The 23,182-nt window shown below is 43.7% G+C and overlaps 1 protein-coding gene across 14 annotated transcripts in view; it reads left to right on the top strand.

Annotated features, from left to right (window-relative positions):
* LOC121564826 (histone-lysine N-methyltransferase MECOM-like) overlaps positions 1–23,182 on the top strand; it is a 191,495-nt gene that overhangs the window by 146,497 nt on the left and 21,816 nt on the right. For 4 of the 14 annotated variants that reach the window (XM_041875930.2, XM_041875914.2, XM_041875929.2 and 1 more), the window contains exons 3-7: positions 11,296–11,430; positions 18,971–19,073; positions 19,274–19,535; positions 19,879–20,050; positions 20,407–20,587. In XM_041875930.2, coding sequence (XP_041731864.2) covers positions 11,296–11,430; positions 18,971–19,073; positions 19,274–19,535; positions 19,879–20,050; positions 20,407–20,587 — 853 coding nt within the window. The remainder of the gene's footprint in view (positions 1–11,295; positions 11,431–18,970; positions 19,074–19,273; positions 19,536–19,878; positions 20,051–20,406; positions 20,588–23,182) is intronic. The other 10 variants (XM_041875937.2, XM_041875935.2, XM_041875934.2 and 7 more) reach the window with 6 other exon arrangements.

Raw genomic sequence — 23,182 nt, 5'->3', positions numbered from 1 at the left:
ACTAACCTCACTTCTTATAAACACCAGGAGTGAACACATTTGTCAGGGATAGAGAGCTGAGGGTGTGCGGAAGGTGGAATTTTCTACTCTTCTCAGGGCCAAAGGAGGCTCTACTTGTTCTGTCTGGAGGACAGGGGCGGGGAGGAGAGGAAGGGAAGGGAGGAGAGGAGGGGAGGAGAGCGAGAGTGTGTGTATGCATGCATGTGGAGAGGAGGAGAGAAGAGAAGAGGAGAGGAGGAGGGGAGAGTCTGGGTAGGGTGCTGTAGTACTTTAAGACTCTCTCACTCTCTCTGGCTGGTTTGGGGCCTGCTGGCAGCGGCTGGACGGGTTCACAGGATCGGAATGCTTCTACAGGGGCAGCGTAATCAGGACCAACTTCCTCTAATTGAGAAACGATGTTGCCTCGCTCCCCGGGTCTTTTGTTTCAGTCGGGCCACGCTGACAGCACAGAGGAAGCTGCTGTCTGACAGCTACGGGACATGTTGAGTGTGTGTAAAAAAAAAGTGTGTCCCTTTGGGTCTGTGTGTGTGTGTGTGTGTGTGTGTGTGTGTGTGTGTGTGTGTGTGTGTGTGTGTGTGTGTGTGTGTGTGTGTGTGTGTCTAAACATGGACAGTAACTCTGGAGTCTATATGTGGGTCTGAACCACACATGTGTACTGTATGATTGTTTTGAGCCAACTCTCCACATGCAAACAGAGAGATTTAAAGGGGAAGTTAAACACTAAATAACTCATACCCTCCCGATGCTAGTCTCTCTCAGTGCAGTCTGACACACCACTAACTTCTGTCTTTAACTGTTAAACTAACCCTTCGGGCCATAACGGCACTGTATCCAGACAACCCACCTGTTTGTTACACATCTGTTCCTGCGTAAGCAAACACCTCCATTGTGGCTTTCATTATGAGTATCTCAGAGAAAGAGTACTGACCTAGGATCAGGTCCCCTTTGTCCATATAATCTTTTTCATTATGATCTAAAAATCTAAACTGATCCTAGATCAGCACTCATACTCTGAGAAGCTTTGTGATTGAACCGGCCCTGATTCCTCCCAGGTTTATGTCCTGGCTTAAAGGGGTTTTCTTGCTTTTCTCCAGCAGCTTATAGAGCCTGGGCCTGGGACTTTGTTAAATGTTGTGTGGCAATGGAATTTTCAGAGGTGCCATCCAGATAAAGAAGTGAATTGCGACCGAGTGGGAGAGAGGTAGGGTATGATGATGATATGGGTTGGTGTAATGCTCCTTCAGTTTTGGCGGGAGGGGAGGGAGGGAGGGAGGGAGGGATGGAGAGGAGGGATGGAGGGATGGAGGGATGGTTCAGCAGTCCTCCATCACTGCAGGCCCTAGATCCACCATCGATCCCCAGCGCGCCCCGCCAGCAGACACCACCTGTGATTGATCCCCAAATCAGTCCCTCACAAACCAGCACTGTAAAAACCATAACAACCCATCATAAAGCTGATTTATCTCTCCCCGGCCCCAGCCGCTGGTTCCAATATTAACCCAAAAGTGTATGACACCAGAATGATTGGTCTGGAATTGAATAAACCTTGAGTATTGATGCACCATGTCTGATGACTCAATCAAGTTGGACTGCTGCAATGTGCCATGGTATGATTGCATTGTCTCAAGGTTGAGGGTAGACCTGCATGCCCACACATCACACAAACACACACATACACACCTTTTGACTGTTGGGGAGGAGATGGGAGTATAGTGCATAGTTTATCAAATAATTATCCGATTCCCAGGATGTTTGTGTGGCCTGCAGCAAAATCAGATGTTTTAGAGAATGCCCTACTCTCTCTCTCATGCGCGCACGTGTGCGTGTGTGAATTCCAACAGGAAGCTGTGTCTCAGCCACATATAATGAGAGTGTTGGTCTGAATGGCAGAAGCACGGTAGAGCAGCACCATGTGCCCTGTACTCAGCTGGGTTAAATATAATCCTGGCCTAACTTATGGGGCTCTTTGATGCTACTGGAAGCCAGTGAAGCCTTAAATAGAAGTTGTTCCATGTCCCATGGAAGAGGGTTAGTGAGTTTGTTGACTTTTTCTGACTTTTTGAGTTTTTTTGCATTAAGTTGGTGTTGTGTGCAGATGCAATTTCCTCTGGACTGTAATGAGGATGTATTAAGTACATTACTTTGTCTTAAGATACAGGCAAGTGCTCACCCACAAAAATGCATGCACTGACTTTTGTTTTGGGTTTTATTATGGAGGCAGAATGTGTTGGTTTCTTAGATTCTTGGAAAGTCCTAGAGGATTAAATGTGTGGTTTTGGTATTTTCTGTCATTAAAAGTTGTGCACAGACCTTAAACGAAAAAATGAAACGCTTAAAGAAATGAGTCAATTCATGGAAAGCCGTGTTTGGAAAGGCACAACCCGCGCTTGCGTCTGCGCTTTGGTGACGTGTGTGCGTGGTGTCATGGTTATGTCTGAACACCTGCATCTCCATCAGGGTAAAACTGGTCATTAACAAGTTTACCTTTCTGAAATGACATCACTCTCACCTAGACTCTGATGAGGGGGAGTTTTTAGGGTGGGATGGATGGAGTGGAATGGGGTGTCTTGGAGAGAAGGGTGTTTGACTCTGCTTCATGAGACATTATATGTTACGGCTATTTCACATATCCTGGAAACATTAAATATTAGCCTTTCAATTGGTCACGATGTATGAAAAGCACGCAGTCGCTGTCTCAAGTGATCTCCCACTTCAAACGTGTCCGGACAGCTCAATAAATGTAATTAATGTGTGACACCCGCTCCTCTGATCTGAAGTGGTGTGTTCTATTCCATCTTTCCTTACATAAAGGGGCTCTTTTAAAGATGATATCTACGAGCGTTTAAAAAACAATTTGTTCACCCTGCAGCGACCAACAACATGCTCTAATTACCGGGGGAGGGGCGGGATCGGCTGGCTTGCTGGCCAGGCTTGTTTGACTTTCCAGCTCTCCGACGCAGAATTTATGTTTTCAAAACGTTACCTTTGACTCCGGTGCGATTTTATCGCACCCCGTGCTCCACATACACATACAGTGTTGCCTGTGTGTTGAGGCGCTGCGGAGGAAGTGTCTGTGTGATTACCGCAGCCTGTTGGACCTCTCTCTGCCTCAGTAACACCCCCCAGCGACCGTGCATTCCTCCAGCTGCTCTTTGGAGCATGGGCACACGCCAAGTAGCTCCAAAAATCAGCTGCGTGTATGTTTTCAAGTTTCATGTTTTCACTCTATGATTTTTTCATTTACCTCCTCCTCCCACCCATTCTACAGTGTGAATAGTAGCCTACATTGTACCTCAGGCCAGTGGTCATGTTTGGCCAATGCCTTGTTTTAATGTTCCAGTCACGTCTAGTCATTCCTGCTGTCAATGTAATTTACTTCATTTTAGCTACAGGAGACAATATATCTCATTCACACGCAGAGTCCCTTGAAGTTTCTGATCTCACTGGAATAGGAATAGAAATGAATTAAACCGTCAATGTGCGGCAAAGATACTTTTACGCACACTTTGAAAACACTTTTATGCATACTTTATTCACTAACATAGATCAGAGTTCATGCATCACATAGCTTATATCTGACAATATTCTCAATATATAAAAATAAAGCTTAGCTGTGAGGTTGGACATTCCTTATAGCTCCCTGTTGCTGCTAAAGCCTATAGCATCGGCCCTATGGGTTAATTAATATATATATAAAAGCAACAGGGATCAAAAAGCTGTTCCTAATTCTCCGTTTATTGCATTGCGTATTTATACTTCGTTTTTTCTAACATCTCCCAGCTATATTTTTCCTGTCATCATTTTTCTGCTTCTCTCCCACTGCGGCTCAGAAAGCGCCTGCATCTTGTCGGGATGGATCCTGGCCTGCGCCCCGCTGCAGAACAGAGCTGTCACGGGAGTGGGATGGGGGGGGGGCGCTAAAACAGAACAGACAGTGTCAAAATGATGGGGTACTAATTCGGAAAACATTAAGGGCCCAGTCATCAAAGGCCGAAGAATGTATAGGAAATCATCCCTCTCCCGGAATGCCTGGCTGACCCTGGCAAATGAAAATAATCCAAAGTAATTAGAAGTGAGCTGGTCTGGTCCTGAGAGCCCCGGGCGGCAGGGTAAACATAGCGGGCGCGCTGCGTCACTCGGAGGAGCCGGGCTGAGCCAGGGGGCCGCTGACCTTGTCCACATAAAGCTGTGATTTATGAAGTGCAGGGCACAGCAGCGGTGCTTCTGTCTTCTCCCGGAGAACCAAATTACCCAGGTGGAGATTAACACGCGCTCACAACAGGTCTACTTCCAGACCAAGGAAATGTTTTATTTACATTTTTCCCCTTTCATTTCCTCTGCTCTCCTTTAATGGTAATTTGTCCGTGAGGAGACTCCCCTAAAACAGGAACTTTTTGGAGGGGTGAGGGGTGGGGGTGTTCGGTGGGAGAGATAGTAGCCACATGCAAAAATCTCAAAGGTATAAATGGTATGGTTTATGCAGTGTGCATTTTACTCACCTGGATATGTTTACCGATAGTCTATTATATTTGTTATGTTTTTTTCTCTCGATTAGGCTACGTTATAGACATTAGAACACATTATGTTTATGTACTAAAATATTGAGCATAATCATGACAAAATAAAGTTGTTGGCTAATTCGCAGTGAAGTCACTATAACTGTTCTAATTCTGATAAATCCTAAAATTACACAGGATGACACGGGTGTTGTAACAAAAGTTATATCACCCCTAAATTAGTTTGAGTTTTTAAATGAGTTTTTACCACTTGATTGAATTTCCCCACACTAAATTGTCTAGGGGGCCCGTCTGTAGAGACTCATGATGGAGGCTTAATGCAGCTTTTCGCCGTTGTCATTGGGAGGTCTCTCCATATGAATGGTGGAACTATTTCATGTGGATTTGGCTGCAATATTTTATTTTTCCTCTCTTTTTTCCCTATTCTGGAGGATGTGCTGGAATACACCTTATACACAGTGTTTCCGTTAGAGCGACTCTGCAGCCTGGCTCATTGCGGTGGTCGGCATCAGGGAGTAGCTCACTCACCGAGTCAGTTTACACCTACCTGACCCAGGAATCCCCACCGCGGGGCTCGTCGTGCCGTAATGCTCTGACTCATGCACAAGCTGAGTGTAGATAAATAAGTCAAACAAACGAAGACCTTTTAAACCAGATACACACTAATGCATTTTTAAGTCTTGCCATAGATTATCAAGGCGATTTAAGTCAAAACTATAACTAGGCCATTCAGGATCATTCAATGTCGTTATGGTAAGCAACTCCAGTGTATATTTGGCCTTGTGTTTTAGGTTATTGTCCTGCTGAAAGGTGAATTTGCCTCCCAGTGTCTGTTGGAAAGCAGACTGAACCAGGTTTTCTTCTAGGATTTTGCCTGTTCTTAGCGCTATTCTGTTTATTTTTATCCTAAACTCCCTAGTCATTGCCGATGACAAGCATACCCATAACATGATGCAGCCACCACCATGCTTGAAAATATGAAGGGTGGTACTGAGAGATGTGTTGTGTTGGATTTTCCCTAAACAGAACGCTTTGTATTCAGGACATAAAGGACATTTTTTGCAGTTTTACTTTAGTACCTTATTGCAAACAGGATGCATGTTTTGGAATATTTGCATTCTGTACAGGCTTCCTTCTTTTCAATCTGTCATTTAAGTTAGTATTGTGGTGTAACTACAATGTTGTTGCTCCATCCACAGTTTTCTCCTATCACAGCCATGAAACTCTGTAACTGTTTTAGAGTCACCAATGGCCTCATGGTGAAATCCCTGAGCGGTTTCCTTCATCTCCGGCAATTGAGTTAGGAAGGATGCCTGTATCTATGTAGTGACTGGGTGTATTGATACACCATCCAAAGTATCATTAATAACTTCACCACGCTCAAAGGGATATTCAATGTCTCCCCAGCCCCATCTACCAATAGATGCCCTTTTTTGCAAGGCATTGGAAAACCTCCCTGGTCTTTGTAGTTGAATCTGTGTTTGAAATTCACTGCTCGACTGAGGGACCTTACATATAATTGTATGTGTGGGGTACAGAGAGGAGTCATTCAAAAATCATCTAAAACACTATTATTGCACACAGAGTGAGCATGCAACTTATTATGCGACTTAGTAAGCACAGTTTTACTCCTGAACGTATTTAGGCTTGCCATAACAAAGGGTGTTGAATACTTATTGACACATTTCAGCTTTTCATTTTTAATTAATTTGTAAACATTTCTAAAAACATAATTCCACTTTGACATTATGGAATATTGTATGTTGGTCAGTGACACAAAATATAAATGTAATCAATTTTAAATTCAGGCCGTAACACAACAAAATGTGGAAAAAGTCAAGGGGTGTGAATACTTTCTAAAGGCACTGTAAATAGCGTATTGATATCCCGTGAAACTCAAGCCTAAATATTTTTTTAAACCAAAGTAGCCTCAAGTTTCCCCCTGATTTCCATAAGCCTATATTGCAATATAAATTGGGAAATGCTGTGAAAATGTGGTAATGGATGTTTTTCTTCTTCACAGTTGTCCAATACTTAAACTGAGAACATTTCCCCGAGTAATTGAGTTGCTAAAACAAATAACTAATACAAACAAATAAGCATGAAATCCCTTGAGAAATTTCACAGCACTTTTAAGTCGATGTACAAAAACATTATCCGGATGCTGCAGATGTAAAGTGGCACCCAAATCAGAATGAAACGGTAAGTGGCGTAAAATAGGAGAAATAAAAAAAAGCCTCGAGCAGGCTTTTTGGTTTGTAATCTGTTAATAAACAGCTATTACACACTTTATGTGCTATAATCATAATAACAAAGGCTTGGGGTTTCTGATAAAGCCGAACTATTTAATATACTTACCGTAATAGAATGGACTAGCCTATATGGCGAGTTTCTCAAATAAACATGAATTAAGCTATGTTTTATATCATTATACATGGGGGCTTTAACAAATGAACAAGTATTTTAAAATTCACTTCCACGGCTTCTCTTATTGTGGATCCAAGAGCTGTATTGTAGGTCGTTCAGGTGATTATATATTCAGGCCCATGCAACTGAATCTTTCATGTCCCATCTAGCAATTTAACGCCTTAATGTAGACGATGTTGTGTGCTGCAATTCTGCGGACGAGAAAGCAATGACCCCCATCTCAATAACTCAGCGTCTCCGCGCTTGACTGATGCGCTTTTCTCAGGAGATATAGGCACACAGGCTGGGAACTTTGTTCAGTATGGAAGGCTTACAACTCGAATTTAGGCTATCCATGAAGCTAAACCCTATTAAATTCTCCACTAAAGAAAACCCCTATCAAAATTGCTCTGCTTGGCATTAAAGAATGTATTGAAAGGCAACTAATACCTTGTAAAAGTTTGTTCAGTTGAGAACGCCATCTCCTGACTCCGGAGAGAAGTACAGGCTTGGATACCGTTGGCGGCCTCTGGTCCAATCTATATTTAACCCAATTTACCCTGGTCAGTCGGACCTGCTAGTGATACCACACAACCCTTGTTTATCCACAAACGTTTCCTCCCTTTCAGAAAGAGCTCTGGTCGCTATCAGAATCCTCGATCAGACCCGGAGAGGCCCAGGCAATCACTTTCCCAGATTACTTGTATTTAATACACAATGCATCATAAAACAAATCCCTCATCCTGACAGGAAGAAAATAGAACAGCTCATAGCTTGAGCTTTCCCAATTTATGGCTAAATTAAAAAGGCTTCAAACAATGGACAAGTCGAGGAAAGGCAGGAAATCAATGAGCTGCGGACCGGGGGCTCTTTCGGGTTCTCAAGCAGAGCGGACTATGGGAATCTCTGGCGAGGTCCACCATATTTACACATGATTTTTCCTGTCCTTCCTGCACATTTGCTCTGCAATTTCATCAAACAATGGGAATCATCTGGGATAGAAGGTCAATGTCACAGATAGCGGCCACTGAGACATATTAATCATAATCTATTCACATCCACCGACCCCCTCCCAGAACATTATAAACTCCTGTTCATGCTCGCCATGCATAACCAAGTAGGCTATATCCTACTTTGTATGATTCTAAGAGGTCGATTTTATTTATCGATTTGATTATCCAAAATAGTTTAGTTGGACATAAAAGTTAAGAAAAGATAGTGAAAATGGGCAATACAATTAGGCCATCATTAGCATAAAAAAAGTTTTAACATACAAACAAACAACAACAAAATCAGAAAAAAGTCACATTTTGTAAATGTTGGCCTGCTGTATATGCAAGCTGTTACCATGAATTACAGATTAAGTTTAGAATAATAATATTTTAAAAGCTATAAATTGCATCGGCATGTTTAGAAATGTGTGTAACAACATCATGCAGGATGATGGCATGATAGTCACCTGCGTCCTATGCCCCTCAGAGCCGGGGAGGGCGAGAGAGATCAATGGGGCGCATGCCTTGTCTGTCTCGTAAAGCAGGTGCTCCAAGCAAGGAAAGCGTCATTTAGGCCTAACAATAAAAGTTATTGTTTTCACTTGGACTATTAGTGAGGCTTTATTTTATTAAAACAATACTTTTTACATTCCATTAAGTATTCTATGAATAACACAATTATTTTTTAAATGTACAATATTCTTAGAAGAGAGTCACTGTCACCATTCAGGAGCCTAAGCTAATAGCATTTTGTGCTTTAACTGGGCTAGGAGTGAGCCGCGAACCCACCCCTCATTGCTCAGGGACAAACGAGTGAAATGCGGAAGATTGCGTAATTATTCGGTGGTTTCATCAAAGGCAAATTGGGCTGGTGTGTGTATGTAGTCAATCCCATAGAAGCCCATCCCGACCTCTCTCTGACCTCGCCTCTCCACCCGTCTCCTGTCACTTTAAAATGTACTGCGGGAGCGTCGCTCAACTTCCGACTGCAGACAGGCAAGATAGCCCGTTTTGCAAGATCCTCTTTAAGAGACAGTCCGTGAAACAGAAACACACACATCACACAGTACGGGACGCGCAAGTAGGTGGGCGATCTTTCCATCTCACTATCACGCGCCAGGGGGAAGAGAGAAAGGAAAAGTTGAATCGTCGCTCGCTGGCTCCGCCGCCCTGACACCTGGGAACAGTGGAGGTTCAGAAAGAGAGGAGCGGACGGGACGGGCTCGCGCTGACGGGCTCAATTTGGACCAAGTTAATGTGCCTAGGGATTATGCTGTTGTCTACATGACAATAAGTGTGTGAGAGAGAGAGGAGCAAACGTTTTGTGGGTCGGAGAAAGAGAAAATACACTGTAAAATCCCATGGTGTTTTCAAGAACACGGGACATTACACACATGGAGCAAAACTAAACGACCGATACGTTTTCCAAATTTTGTGGTTATTTCCAAAACAAGATATTGCAGTTTTAATCAAAAGTTTTTTTTCTCCTTTATTTCTGCACACCTCGTATTTGCAGATATTTTATTGTTGCACCAAGTGTGCAAAGGATTTACCACGGTAAGCAGCGATCTATTTGATTACCTTTTTATTACCAAACGAACATTCTGACGTGTCCTTTCTCAATGATACAATTATGGTTATAATTAATCGTATGAGCTCTCAATATAAATTAATTGTCAAAACTATTGACAAGTATTTTTACAGGGTGAGTCAATACGTTTTCATCAGACACGATTAACGTATCCCACGTAAATATTTTAGGCTACACAAACATCGATTGGTGTCCATAACCGATATTCAATTATGGATCACAGCAATATGTCTTGCTTCTTCATCAGGTAACTCTTATCTCTTACACTTTCCTGCCATTTATTTTTTTCCGAATAAAGTTTACTATGTCAGTAACAGGCTATATCCTATATTAAAAATTTTTTAAATCGTGTTTATAGGCAAACATGTCATAGGAAAATTATTGGTTAGTTTTTATTGATAATTTTTTTATTTGTGTTTAAATTATATGCAATAAGTAAGATGTCATTTTGCGTTGTCTTGCAAAATTTAATTTATAATGCAAAGTGAATTTAGCAAATAAATAAAGATGTTGTCTATTATTGACACGTGTGCTTATCCCATTTTCAAGGTAGGCCAGAAAAAAAACGAGCTTTATGCTATTTTGTCAGATGTTTTTCTTTTGTTATTTTGGCTCTGTATGTTATACATTGTTTAGACTGCAACAAACTCCTGTCCTGGGTGAAATACACAGTGGCCTTTTCACACGATTTCTATCTCTCCTTAATTCGTTTATTTATTTATTTTTCGGAATAATTATCAGGCCTATCATTTATCTATTCATATCATCTATCTAAGTATAATACGTTTTATTGTATGTATAGGCCTGCCTTGGTCATATGGTAATATGGTTAATTTACTGAATATGATAGGGTAGTTAATTAGGCCTACATAGCTGATAATAAAAGATAAGTTAGGGAATTCTTTATGAAACTGGTTGTTTCTTTTGAGTGAATGGTGTGCATTAAAGGTTATTTGCATGTCGCTGCCCGCTGGTCTTAACGTGCTTTGGCCCTTTCACTCCTAAAGATTAGGCGCTATTGTGCAATATCTCTTCATCATCAACCCTCTGAGAGACTTTTCAATCAACTTCAGGTTTATAATAATATTACGTTTTATTTTAAAAGAAAACAAGCTGATATCAGCAATTGTGGAATAGAGTAAATGTTTCTACAAATGTTGATAGGAATATAAATGTGTAATAATAATTTCATTACACTGTTTTTTTGTTTCAACAAAATACCACACTGATATTTTTTTTATTCAGCACAATTCAGTATTTCCTTTTTAGGTCACGTGATAATAAGCATTGTTATGAAACGTGTTGCACACAGTGAAATGGCTCTAAAATGTTCGTTTTTATTACCATATTCATGGGATAATTGCTCATGTTCAGCAATAAAGAAATACATTTTATTTGATGTCTTAAAAACATTGTTGATGTCTTAAAAACAAGTAATTGAAAGAACTTTTAGTTGTGCTCATTCAGCACAGTGATATTCTGTAATGTGTTTCACTGCTGTCCTAGAGAGTGTGTATGTTCGTGTGTATGAGTTTGTGTGTGTGAGAGAGAGCAGGACCCAGTTCAAGGTGTGTGTATGTGTGTGTGTGTGTGTGTGTGTGTGTGTGTGTGTGTGTGTGCGCGTGTGTGTGCCTGCCCTTCGTGTGTAATTCTGCAGCCTCACAACAGTGTGGTCTTGTTTCTTGGTGGGAGGTATGTGGTTAGTCCATGTGGACACAGTAACCTGTGCAGAATCAGATAGGGATCAAAATGTTAACCCCCTCCTCCCCCTCTCTCTCTACCTCTCCAGATCTTGGACGGGTCGGGCCATGTAAAGTTCTGTGTGGATGCCAGCGAGCCTGATATCGGGAGCTGGCTGAAGTGCATCCAGTTTGCCCCCACGGCCCACCAGCACAACCTGACTCCGTGCCAGATAGATGATCAGGTATGTGGAGAGGAGACCGCCTTCCTGCCTACCACAGGGCCTCAGTGAACCCCCATGTCCTGCCTGCCTGGCTGCCTGTTGTTGTGTTAGAAGGTGTTATTGTGATCTAGTTCAGATAGCCCCTGTGCGGCCCACCCTGTGTTCAGTATCAGCCCCCCTCTCCTCACACACACACACACACACACACACACACACACACACACACACACACACACACACACACACACACACACACACACACACACACACACACACACACACACAAACACACAAACACACACACCGCCTCAGAGGGCCTATCTCTATGTTTTGTTTCTGTGTAATTGTGTCTTGGCTTCGGCATGTCGAGGACCACAGGGCCAGATCACACACACCACACACACGGCTGCCGTGCTGATAGTCACAGACACTTCACACACGCTCGCACTGTAAACTTCCAGATTTGTGTGGAATGCCCCATGGCGTTTTCTCTCCTCACCTGGGAGACAGGACATGGGGGCCTACCTCCTACCTGACACATAGGAGCATTTTCACTTCACTCATTCACTGGTTAAATAGTATTTTATGGACTCAGACTACACACACACACACACACACACACACACACACACACACACACACACACACACACACACACACACACACCTATAGTAAGGGAGACCTTATTTGACATTACTTTTGTCCAGAGCCCTGGACAAAAGTAGTGCACTATATAGGGAATAGGGTGCCATTTGAGACATAACCAATGTGATGCTGTGTTTTATGTAGCCTTCTGATTGGCCCTCTCTCTGAGGTGTGACTGACTGTCATCACTGTGGTTCTGCTCGGGTGGCTGTCTAAGCCTGGCCTGGGTCATGGACAAGGCTGTGATGAGATTATTGTTAGGTACCACACACTGTCACAACACTGTCTTCACGTCTTCCGGACACCCCTCATGTTTTTCATAACACACAGTAATGGCTCCCGAAGCCTGTCTAGGCGTAAATTACATGTGTAAGGATGGGTGTCTGGAAGGTCTGTCAGTTATGTCTGTTTCTATCAGAGTATGAATGTGTGTGTGTGTCTGTGTGTACGTCTGTGCATGCATACATGTGGCTATGTGTGTGCCTCTTTATGCGTGCGCTGTGTAGGATCTGGCCCTTTTTCAGGACTATGTGAATGTTCATTGCGGTTCTGATGGATCCCAGTGCTCCTCATCCTAAAGCTGGATGTGAGAAATGTAGTCCCTTACCTCCTTCCAACAGGTTTTACAGCTGCTGAGAAGTAATGACTGTGAAGCCAGCCTGAAACCACATATTATACCCTCTTACACAATCAATCCCACATTGTGGACTAACCTGGCTTCAATCCTCTTATTTCTGACCTAGTCCTGTTTATAATAAAACTTTATGTCCAATCTCAAGAGGGTGAGGAGAGGAGAGGAAGAGGGGAGTGGAGGAAGGGAGGAGAGAGAAGAAAGAGAGATAGAGGAACTATTAGGGGTTCCTACTCGTGTGTGTGTGTGTGTGTGCGTTCCTGTGTGTGTGTGTGTGTGTGTGTGTGTGTGTGTGTGTGTGTTCGGCATAGAGAATAGCAAGGCTTGCATAGTGCTGCAGCAGTATGTTGTGTGTGATCATGTCTTAGCTGTAGGGTTTAAGAGGTGGTCAAAGTTAGCTAATTATGAACATGAATAACATGTTATTTAAAACGACCAATATTACCATTAACAATAACTATTCATTAACGCTCTGCAATGCAGTCGGTGACTATTGGGTCTTATACAATCAATGATCTGAGATCAATGATCTGGGAGTAAAAACAGTTTTTTAGCACAGTAGTGGTGACTAAAACTGCTCTCTGGTCAGATTCACCTGTGTTCATCACTGAGCATTATACTTCAGACATGAAGTATATTTAGTATGGAGATGTCTTAACCATATCCCACACAGACAGTAGCCTACATGGGACAGGCTGAAGGGTAAATGGATTAGCGGTTTAATTCTCATGATCTGACAAGTGACTAAAGACTCTTTCATAAGACTGTGGATGGATATGAGGGCTAATCTCATTAGCCATATTGATTCTCCCACGCCGCACAAAGAGACATGAAGTGGATGAATTGACTGTTTTAATGTGTGAAATGTTCTGTGATCATAGAAATAGACTGGAGAGCTGAGTGTCTCAGTGTGGGAGTGCTGATCTAGGATCACTTTTGTCTTTTGGATCATAATGAATATGATTGTATGGACAGGGAGGAACTGATCCTAGATCAGGGCCCGTATTCACTAAGTGTTTCAGAGTAGGAGTGCTGATCTTGATTCAGTTATCTATTTTGGATCATAATGAATACAATTACACTACATGACCAGAAGTATGTGGACACCTGCTCGTCGAACATCTCATTCCAAAGTCATGGGCATTAATATGGAGTTGGTCCCCCTTTGCTGCTATAACAGCCTCCACTCTTCTGGGAAGGCTTTCCACTAGATGTTGGAACATTGCTGCGATGACTTGCTTCCATTCAGCCACAAGAGCATTAGTGAGGTTGGGCACTGATGTTGGGCGATTAGGCCTGGCTCGCAGTCGGCGTTCCAATTCATCCCAAAGGTGTTCGATGGGGTTGAGGTCTGGGCTCTGTGCAGGCCAATCAAGTTCTTCCACACCAATCTCAACAAATCATTTCTGTACGGACCTCGCTTTGTGCACAGGGGCATTGTCATGTTGAAACAGGAAAGGGCCTTCCCCAAACTGTTGCCACAAAGTTGGAAGCACAGAATCGTCTAGAATGTCATTGTATGCTGTAGCGTTAAGATTTATCTTCACTGGAACTAAGGGGCCTAGCCCAAACCATGAAAAACAGCCCCAGAATATTATTCCTCCTCCACCAAACTTTACATTTAGCACTATGCATTCGGGCAGGTAGCGTTCTCCTGGCATCCGCCATACCGAGATTCGTCCGTCGGACTGCCAGATGGTGAAGCGTGATTCATCACTCCAGAGAACGCATTTCCACTGCTCCAGAGTCCAATGGCGGCGAGCTTTACACCACTCCAGCCGACACTTGGCATTGCGCATGGTGATCTTAGGCTTGTGTGTGGCTGCTCGGCCATGGAAACCGATTTCATGAAGTTTCCGACGAACAGTTCATGTGCTGACGTTGCTTCCAGAGGCAGTTTGGAACTCGGTAGTGAGTGTTGCAACCGAGGACAGACGTTCTTTGAGCCACTTCGCGGCTGAGCTGTTGTTGCTCCTAGACGTTTCCACTTCACAATAACACCACTTACAGTTGACTGGGGTAGCTCTAGCAGGGCAGAAATTTGACGAACTGACTTGTTGGAAAGGTGGAATCCTATGACGGTGCCATGTTGAAAGTCACTGAGCTCTTCAGTAAGGCCATTCTGCTGCCAATGTTTGTCTATGGAGATTGCATGGCAGTGTGCTCGATTTTATACACCTGTCAGCAATGGGTGTGGCTGAAATAGCCGAATCCACTAATTTGAAGGGCTGTCCACATACTTCTGTATATATAGTCTATAAAGAGAGGGAGGACCTGATCCTAGATCAGCACTCTGGCTGGTGGCTGGCATACCTGCTAGATGACCTCTCTGAGAGGAAGGATGTTGGAGGAACAAAGAGGGTGTGTCAGTGTACCGAGGAAAATCGGATTCTTTGTTTGCACTGGTGACTAATGATGTCAAGGTAACCAACTTCTCCAAGATAATAGCCTCTGAAATGTCTGAGGTTATGACCTCTATAAGAAACAGAGGAGAGAGAGAGAGAAGAAGAGCGAGAGAGGGAGAGTGCATGTTTGTGCATGTGTCTGCTCATGTGTTTGTCTGTGTGTGTGTGTGTGTGTGTGTGTGTGTGTGTGTGTGTGTGTGTGTGTGTGTTTGTGTGTATGTGTATTTGTCTACACTACCGGTCAAAAGTTTTAGAACACCTGCTCATTCAAGGGTTTTTCTTAATTTTTACTATTTTCTACATTGTAGAATAATAGTGAAGACATCAAAACTAGGAAATAACACATATGGAATCATGTAGTAACCAAAAAAGTGTTAAACAAATCAAAATATATTTGAGATTTGAGATAGCCACCCCTTGCCTTGATGACAGCTTTGCACACTCTTGTCATTCTCTCAACCAAGCTTCATGAGGTAGTCACCTGGAATGCATTTCAATTAACAGGTGAGCCTTCTTAAAAGTTTATTTGTGGAATTTCTTTCCTTCTTAATGCGTTTGAGCCAATCAGTTGTGTTGTGACAAGGTAGGTAGGGTATACAGAAGATAGCCTTATTTGGTAAAAGACAGAGTCCATATTATGGCAAGAACAGCTCAAATAAGCAAAGAGAAACGACAGTCCATCATTACTTTAAGACATGAAGGTCAGTCAATATGGAAAATCTCAAGAACTTTGAAAGTTTCTTCAAGTGCAGTGGCAAAAACCATCAAGCGTTATGATGAAACTGGCTCTCATGGGGACCGCCACAGTAATGGAAGACCTAGAGTTACCTCTGCTGCAGAGGATAAGTTCATTAGAGTTACCAGCCTCAGAAATTGCATCCCAAATAAATGCTTCACAGAGTTCAAGTAACAGACACATCTCAACATCAACTGTTCAGAGGAGACTGTGTGAATCAGGCCTTCATGGTCGAACTTCTGCAAAGAAACCACTGCTAAAGGACACCAAAAACAAGAAGAGACCTGCTTGGGCCAAGAAACACGAGCAATGGACATTAGACCAGTAGAAATCTGTTCTTTGGTCTGGAGTCCAAATTTGAGATTTTTGGTTCCAACCGCCGTGTCTTTGTGAGACGCGGTGTGGGTGAACGGATGATCTCCGCATGTGTATTTCCCACTGTAAAGCATGGAAGAGGAGGTGTTACGGTGTGGGGGTGCTTTGCTGGTGACACTGTCTGTGATTTATTTAGAATTCAAGGCACACTTAACCCGCATGGCTACCACAGCATTCTGCAGCGATACGCCATCCCATCTGGTTTGGGCTTAGTGGGACTATCATTTGTTTTTCAACTGGACAATGACCCTACACACCTCCAGGCTGTGTAAGGGCTATTTTACCAAGAATGAGAGTGGTGGAGTGCTGCATCAGGTGACCTGGCCTCCACAATCCCCCGACCTCAACCAAATTGAGATGGTTTGGGATTAGTCGGACTGCAGAGTGAAGGAAAAGCAGCCAACAAGTGCTCAGCATATGTGGGAACTCCTTCAAGACTGTTGGAAAAGCATTCCAGGTGAAGCTGGTTGAGAGAATGCCAAGAGTGTGCAAAGCTGTCATCAAGGCAAAGGTGGCTATTTGAAGAATCTCAAATATAAAATATATTTCGATTTGTTTAACACTTTTTGGGTTACTACATGATTCCATATGTGTTATTTCATAGTTTTGATGTCTTCACTATTATTCTACAATGTATAAAATAATAAAAATAAAGAAAAACCCTTGAATGAGTAGGTGTTCTAAAACTTTTGACCAGTAGTGTAGGTACCTATCCTCAGTGCCTCCTTGTGTGTAATGTTAGCCCAATCCCCCATTGATAAGGCCAAGTAATGAAGTCTACTAATGATTGTGTATCCTCTGGCTCTTGGGGCTGTCTCCCCTCAGTGGTTCCCTTCTAGTCCAAAGGTGTGGCTGGCTGGACCTCACAGTGTGAACTCAAACACCACTGTTCTTATCTAGCTCTCTGTTATTTCTAGCCACTGTCCGTTTACAGCCCCAGACTAGGCTTCTCTCACTCTGTGTCAGCCTGCCCTTATAGGGGCAACTCATAAGGCTTTTTGAGAGGAGTTGGAGATCTGTACAGTGCAGAAACGTACAACCAGTGTGTGTGTTTGTGTGTTTGTTTGTGTGTGTGTGCTTGCGTGTGTGTGTGTTTCGGGGTGTGTACGGTATGTTTGTTTGTGTGTGTTTGAGTGTTTGTCTGTGGCGGCCCATAGGGAAGGGGTGTTGCTGAGGGGAATTCCCCCATGTTGGCACTCACTGCAATGCCTGTGTGCCAGATTGTGCATCATCTGCACAAGTGCAGCGATACTAGCTACAGTAACTTAAACTCGTTCCCCGCGGCCGCTGCCACATTCTGCCCCCTGTGTGCCACGGTCCATTAGCGGCTGTAACCTAGTCTGATCCTAGATCAGTTTGTACTGTCTTGCCAACTCCTTGTCACTCATTGTCACGCAAGACAGCACAAACAGATCTGGGATCAGGTTAGCTGTACCACTGATAGCTTTACCACTGATAGTCACCCTCAAAGACCCTATCAGACTCTGAGGGCAGAATCCTTGCAGGCCTACACGGCTGTTTCAACTACTCTTTTATTGTTCCCAACCCTCAATATTATTGTGGCCTGTTGGTGTGAGGGCTAAAGTCCTGGACCGAGAGCTGTCGACCGCTCTAGACCGGCAGGAAGGAGCTGGGAGGGGGGTGAGGGGTGAGGGGGTGAGATGTGGGGTCTATACAGACGAGGGGGGCACCTGAGAGAGCTAGCTGTGTTCTCATGGCTGGCTCGGCTATCGGGACCCTCTCAGTTCCCTGCATTCTCCTCCTGAACAATGGGGTCGAGGCTGGCTCCCCTCTGACCAGGCCGCTTGGCCCTCGCCCTTGCTGCTGCTGCGCCGCACTGATGTCATGGCGAGCTGGGTACGTTATCTCGCAGGGCCAGTGTCCCTGTGATCTACGCCTTTCCCAGAAGACTCCCCTGTCACCCCCTTCCTGTCCAAATGTCACCAAGGTGCTGTAAGGGTAGTTAATAAGTTAAACCTTCAAGGCGTGCCAAAAATAACGGCATCTGTGATTATTTGGGAGAGCGTCTATTGTGTTCATATGGGAAGTCCCAGAGATCTCAGGGTCCCTCAGATGACCCATTCACTATACACCTTCAAGTCTGTGGATTGTGTGTGTAGTGTGTAGTAGTGTGTGTGGATGTGTGTTTGTGTATGGTGTAGCGTATATGCTGTGCATGTAAATGTTTGCCTGTGAGTGTGTACTGTATACATTTAGCTCCACAGGTAGGAATGTAACCTGAGTACTGTACATCTCTCCATATTTCTGTCACTCAATGCACTAGGACTATGAGCATAAAATGGCATTGGTATAGAGTGGACAGGTGGAGTTTTGGCTACTCTATAAACACACACACACACACACACACACAGCATCACAAATATGTCACCATGCACTGCAGCAGTAAGACATCTCTCCACACCTTTTACTGCCTCTTCCTCTGAGGTCCAGCCGTGTTGAGAGCATTCTGGTCCCACTACTAACGTATTGTATGGCCATATCTGCTTCACGCTCAGCCCCCAATATCCTCCCTATTGTCTAAACAGTGTGTGTGTGTGTGTGTGTATTTGTGTGTGTGCGTGAGTGTGTATTTGTGAGTCAAAGTTTGTTTGCTTTCTGCATCGGTGTGTTTTTGTTTCAGTAAAGTGGATGTGAGTGTGTTATATGGTGTTGGTCGACAATGTTTTCAGTGTGTGTGTGTGCGTGTATTCATGTATGTGTGTATATACTGTAATTTCATATGTTTCAATCTGTGTATGGGTTTTGCAGATCTTCTACAGAGTTACTCGAGAGATCCAACCAGGAGAGGAGCTGCTTTTGTTCCTGAAGGCAGAGGAATATTCATGTGACACCATGGCTCCTGATATGCACGGTCAGTTCACACACACACGCAGACACACACAGACACACACATACACACACAACACACACACACACATTCACACACACACACACACACACACATTCACACACATACACACACACACATACACACATAAACAACACACACACAACAGACACACACACACACAAACCCCTAAGATATTACTCCCCTTCCTTCCCCCTGTCCAGAGGAGAGACAGTATCGCTGTGAGGATTGTGACCAGCTCTTTGAGTCTGTCTCTGAGCTGCTGGACCACCAGAAGGTTCCATGTGGGACGCCCCACTCAGCCTTCCTGGGGAACCCAGGAGGGGACAGTAGTGACCTGGAGGGCCCCGAGGGCCTGGAGCCCCACGACCTGCACCTGTCCCACAGCCTCAGCCACCACGACCACGACCACGATGGTCCCCAGGAGTGTAAGGAGTGTGACCAGGTGTTCCCCGACCTCCAGAGGTGAGAAGGCGTCCACCTTCCCCCTTGTTGATAGGACCAGGAAAACTCAGGGCCCCTCAGCTCAGAACCCCTCTATGTCGCTCAACCTGCCTGATGATGGCTGCATATCAACCTCACATCAACTTGAATCTATAGTCTTGATGATAATATTGAAGTGAACGGCGACAGTGACAGTGTCATTTGAACTATTATTGATCCTGGGCAAGGTCTTTGTTTGTACACTTCGTTAATTTTACTCCTATTTTACATCATTGGGTTATTTTTAGTTGAGAGGCTAGTGATGCAGTGTTGTAATAATGTTCTTGTGTCTGTCTATCTGTCTGTCTGTCTGTCTCTCCTGCAGTCTGGAAGCTCACTCTCTGTCTCACTCGGAGGAGAGGGAATACAAGTGTGACCAATGCCCCAAGGCCTTCAACTGGAAATCCAACCTGATTCGTCATCAGATGTCACATGACAGTGGCAAGCACTATGAATGTGAAAACTGCACAAAGGTACATTCATGTACCTGCTCAAAGGTACAGTTGTGTTTGGGTGGGGTCGGTGGGTGTATGTTACTAGAGCAGGGCTCTCCAACCCTGTTCCCGGAGAGCTACATCCAGTACGTTTTCGCTCTAACCGTAATCTACCGCACCTGATTCTAATAATTAGCTGGTTGATAAACTGAATCAGGTTAGGGACAACTGGGGTTGGAGCAAAAACCTACAGGAAGGTAGCTCTCCAGGAACATGGTTGGAGAGCTCTGTATTAGAGTATATTTTGAGTTAAATTGAATGTGTGAGCAAGTGTGTGTGCATGCATCTCCTACATGTACTGCATCCATAGTCGCAGATGGGTGACCCCCCCGTGTGTCCCGTCGTCCCCCCCCCCCCAGCAGGTGTTCACAGACCCAAGTAACCTGCAGAGGCACATCCGCTCGCAGCACGTGGGGGCGCGGGCTCACGCCTGTCCCGATTGCGGGAAGACCTTTGCCACGTCCTCTGGCCTGAAGCAACACAAGCACATCCACAGCAGCGTCAAGCCCTTCATATGTAAGTCACTCAGACCCTTCATATGTAAGTCTGCACGCTTTTTCCACATATTCTACTAGCTTGTTAGAACTCATTTAGAAAAATCGCTAAAACGCCCCTTCTCTTATGTTCTCACCTGGTCATAATACTAGTTTATACTACTAGTTGACATATTAGTTGCTACATTATAGATTATAACGCAGTCCCATACCTACTTTGACCCTCTAATTGTTTTAAAGGGGAATTTCACTTGAAAACCATTTCTTCATCTATTCTTCATTAGTCCACTTTTGATACAGTCTCAGAAAATTGTGCATGTCAACATTCAAGTTTTGAAGTTATGTTGCTTCCAGTCTCCTGAAGCCAAAATCTAGCAAGAGCAAAACATCTCATTAGGATTTATTTTGCATAATAATGAGACTTTTCCAGGAAGTAAACACAGGTCTTGAAAATAATATTTTTAAACCATGTTAATGGTACACTGATAAATAAATGAAAAAGTGGTTTTAGGGTCAAATCTCCCTTTAAATATCAGTTCTTTAAGTCCTTAAAAAAACGTCATACATTAGCACTTTAATATTAATTTATATTATTTGGTATTATTTATTATCTAGCGATTTTGAATATCATTGAATATAATATGTTGTGATAGTTGGATTCATTCTAAACATTTCATGTATGAAATTTTGAATGGTACTGACTTCATTTTGAAAGTGGCATGCTGATTGCGGTAATATGTACATATCTATAATCTACAAGATTGCAAAATGAGAACATAACATTTTTCATTCCACAGGAATTATAGTCACAAGGGAGTGCTATTTCTGTTAATAGCTTAATAAAAGCAGTACGTGTCCCATGCCCTCATCTCAGCAACCTCACACCATGCTGACCTAGTGACCCCTAGCAATGACCTCACATTATGACCTCACGTTTTAACCCTACTGTTGTCCCACACATTGACCTGTTCGACCAGCCGAGACCCCCCTGTTGACCCCAGAGCTCCTATCTTTGACCCCACTCTCTCTCACACTCCCTGTAAATGCCAACCCCTGTGGTCTAACATTAAAACCACACCACAACACATAATGACCAGGCGCCAGTTCTGCTTTTCAGAGAAAACATATTTTTAGAGTTTTCCCTTGTTAGGTCAAGTAGTCAGGAACATTTCCTGGCCCTAATAATGATTTCTCACACTTTCACCTCACACACCAAAGCACAATGACCTTCACCCTTTGACCCCAGCTCCGTGACCCCACACAGTGACCCCACACACAGGGCAGAGGGGCTGTGTCCGCCTGCAGACCCCCATCTCCCCCCTCCCCTGCCTCCCCCTCCAAACGCACCATTCCACACAAATAGCAACCACATGTCCCCTCCACCGTGCTCTGAATGGGAGTCCATTTGCAGTAATCAGCTGAAAATATGCAGGTTTAAAAACAGCTAATGTCTGTGTAAAAAGACAGAACACCCTCTGCCCTGACAGATGTGTTAGAGACCATGTGTGTGTCCGTCCTCTGTGTTTGTTTGTCTGTGTGAACAACATGTCGGTCAGCGTACTGTATTGTATACGCGTGTGTGTGTCCGTGTGTGTGTCCGTGTGTGTGCCCATGTGTGTGTGTCCGTGTTTCCGTGTGTGTGTGTCCATGTGTGTGTGTCCATGTGTATGTGCCTGTGCATATGTTTGTCTGTGTGAGTGTGTGTGTCCGCATACGTGCCTGCTTGTGTCCATGCCTATGTGCATGCATGTGTGTGTACCAAGGTAGAAAGCCTGTGGCTGTCTGTAGAGCACTCCGGCCCTGATCATTCATTCAGACACTGGGGCTGTCTTACTCAAAGCTGCTCTTCACAGGAATGTGTTTATAATATTTAGTTACAGTTTATGGAGACCTGACAAAACACACGTGTGGAGTGGATCAGGTCCCTCACACTCTGTGTGTCATGTGTGTCTGTTGTAAGTCTATAAATGTCATGAGTGTGTGATTTACAGCCACTGGTTTCTACTCGTTCTACAACAGAGAGGAAACGGATAACAACACCCACGTTAGCCAACGAGCCTTAGGCGCATCAAATATTTACGCCTAGACTCAACATCTCTTGATCAATTACGACATTGACTCCTTCAAAGACATAATCATTAATTCTGAGATCTTTGCCCTAGATTCAAAGAACATTAATTATTACAGCAAGGTATGCACGTCATTGTCTTACACAAGTTTCCCAATACATTTCCATACCACCATATGAAAAAACAAATTACCTTTAGACTACATACTGTATATTGTGATGAGTAAATATTTGAATCAATATAAAGTTATACATTTACGTCATTTAGCAGGTGCTCTTATCCAGAGCGACTTACAGTTAGTGAGTGCATACATTTTCATACTGGCCCCCCATGGGAAACGAACCCACAACCCTGGCGTTGCAAGTGCCATGCTCTACCAACTGAGCTACAGGGGACTCATGTGGTTGCTATTTGTGTGGAATAGATTGCAATATTATTCAATATCATACATAGTATGTTTTGATATCAAAATTTCATTCACTTTCCATTTTTACGGATGCCAATGTAGAATAAAGAATATAGAAATAGAGAATATGAAACAGAATGACTATTATTTTTTTAATATATTTTTT

Source organism: Coregonus clupeaformis, chromosome 5 (genome assembly GCF_020615455.1).
Source record: "Coregonus clupeaformis isolate EN_2021a chromosome 5, ASM2061545v1, whole genome shotgun sequence".
Taxonomy (NCBI): Eukaryota; Metazoa; Chordata; class Actinopteri; order Salmoniformes; family Salmonidae; genus Coregonus; species Coregonus clupeaformis.
The sequence above is the reverse complement of the archived record's forward strand: the minus strand, read 5'-3'. Positions and strand labels throughout refer to the sequence as shown.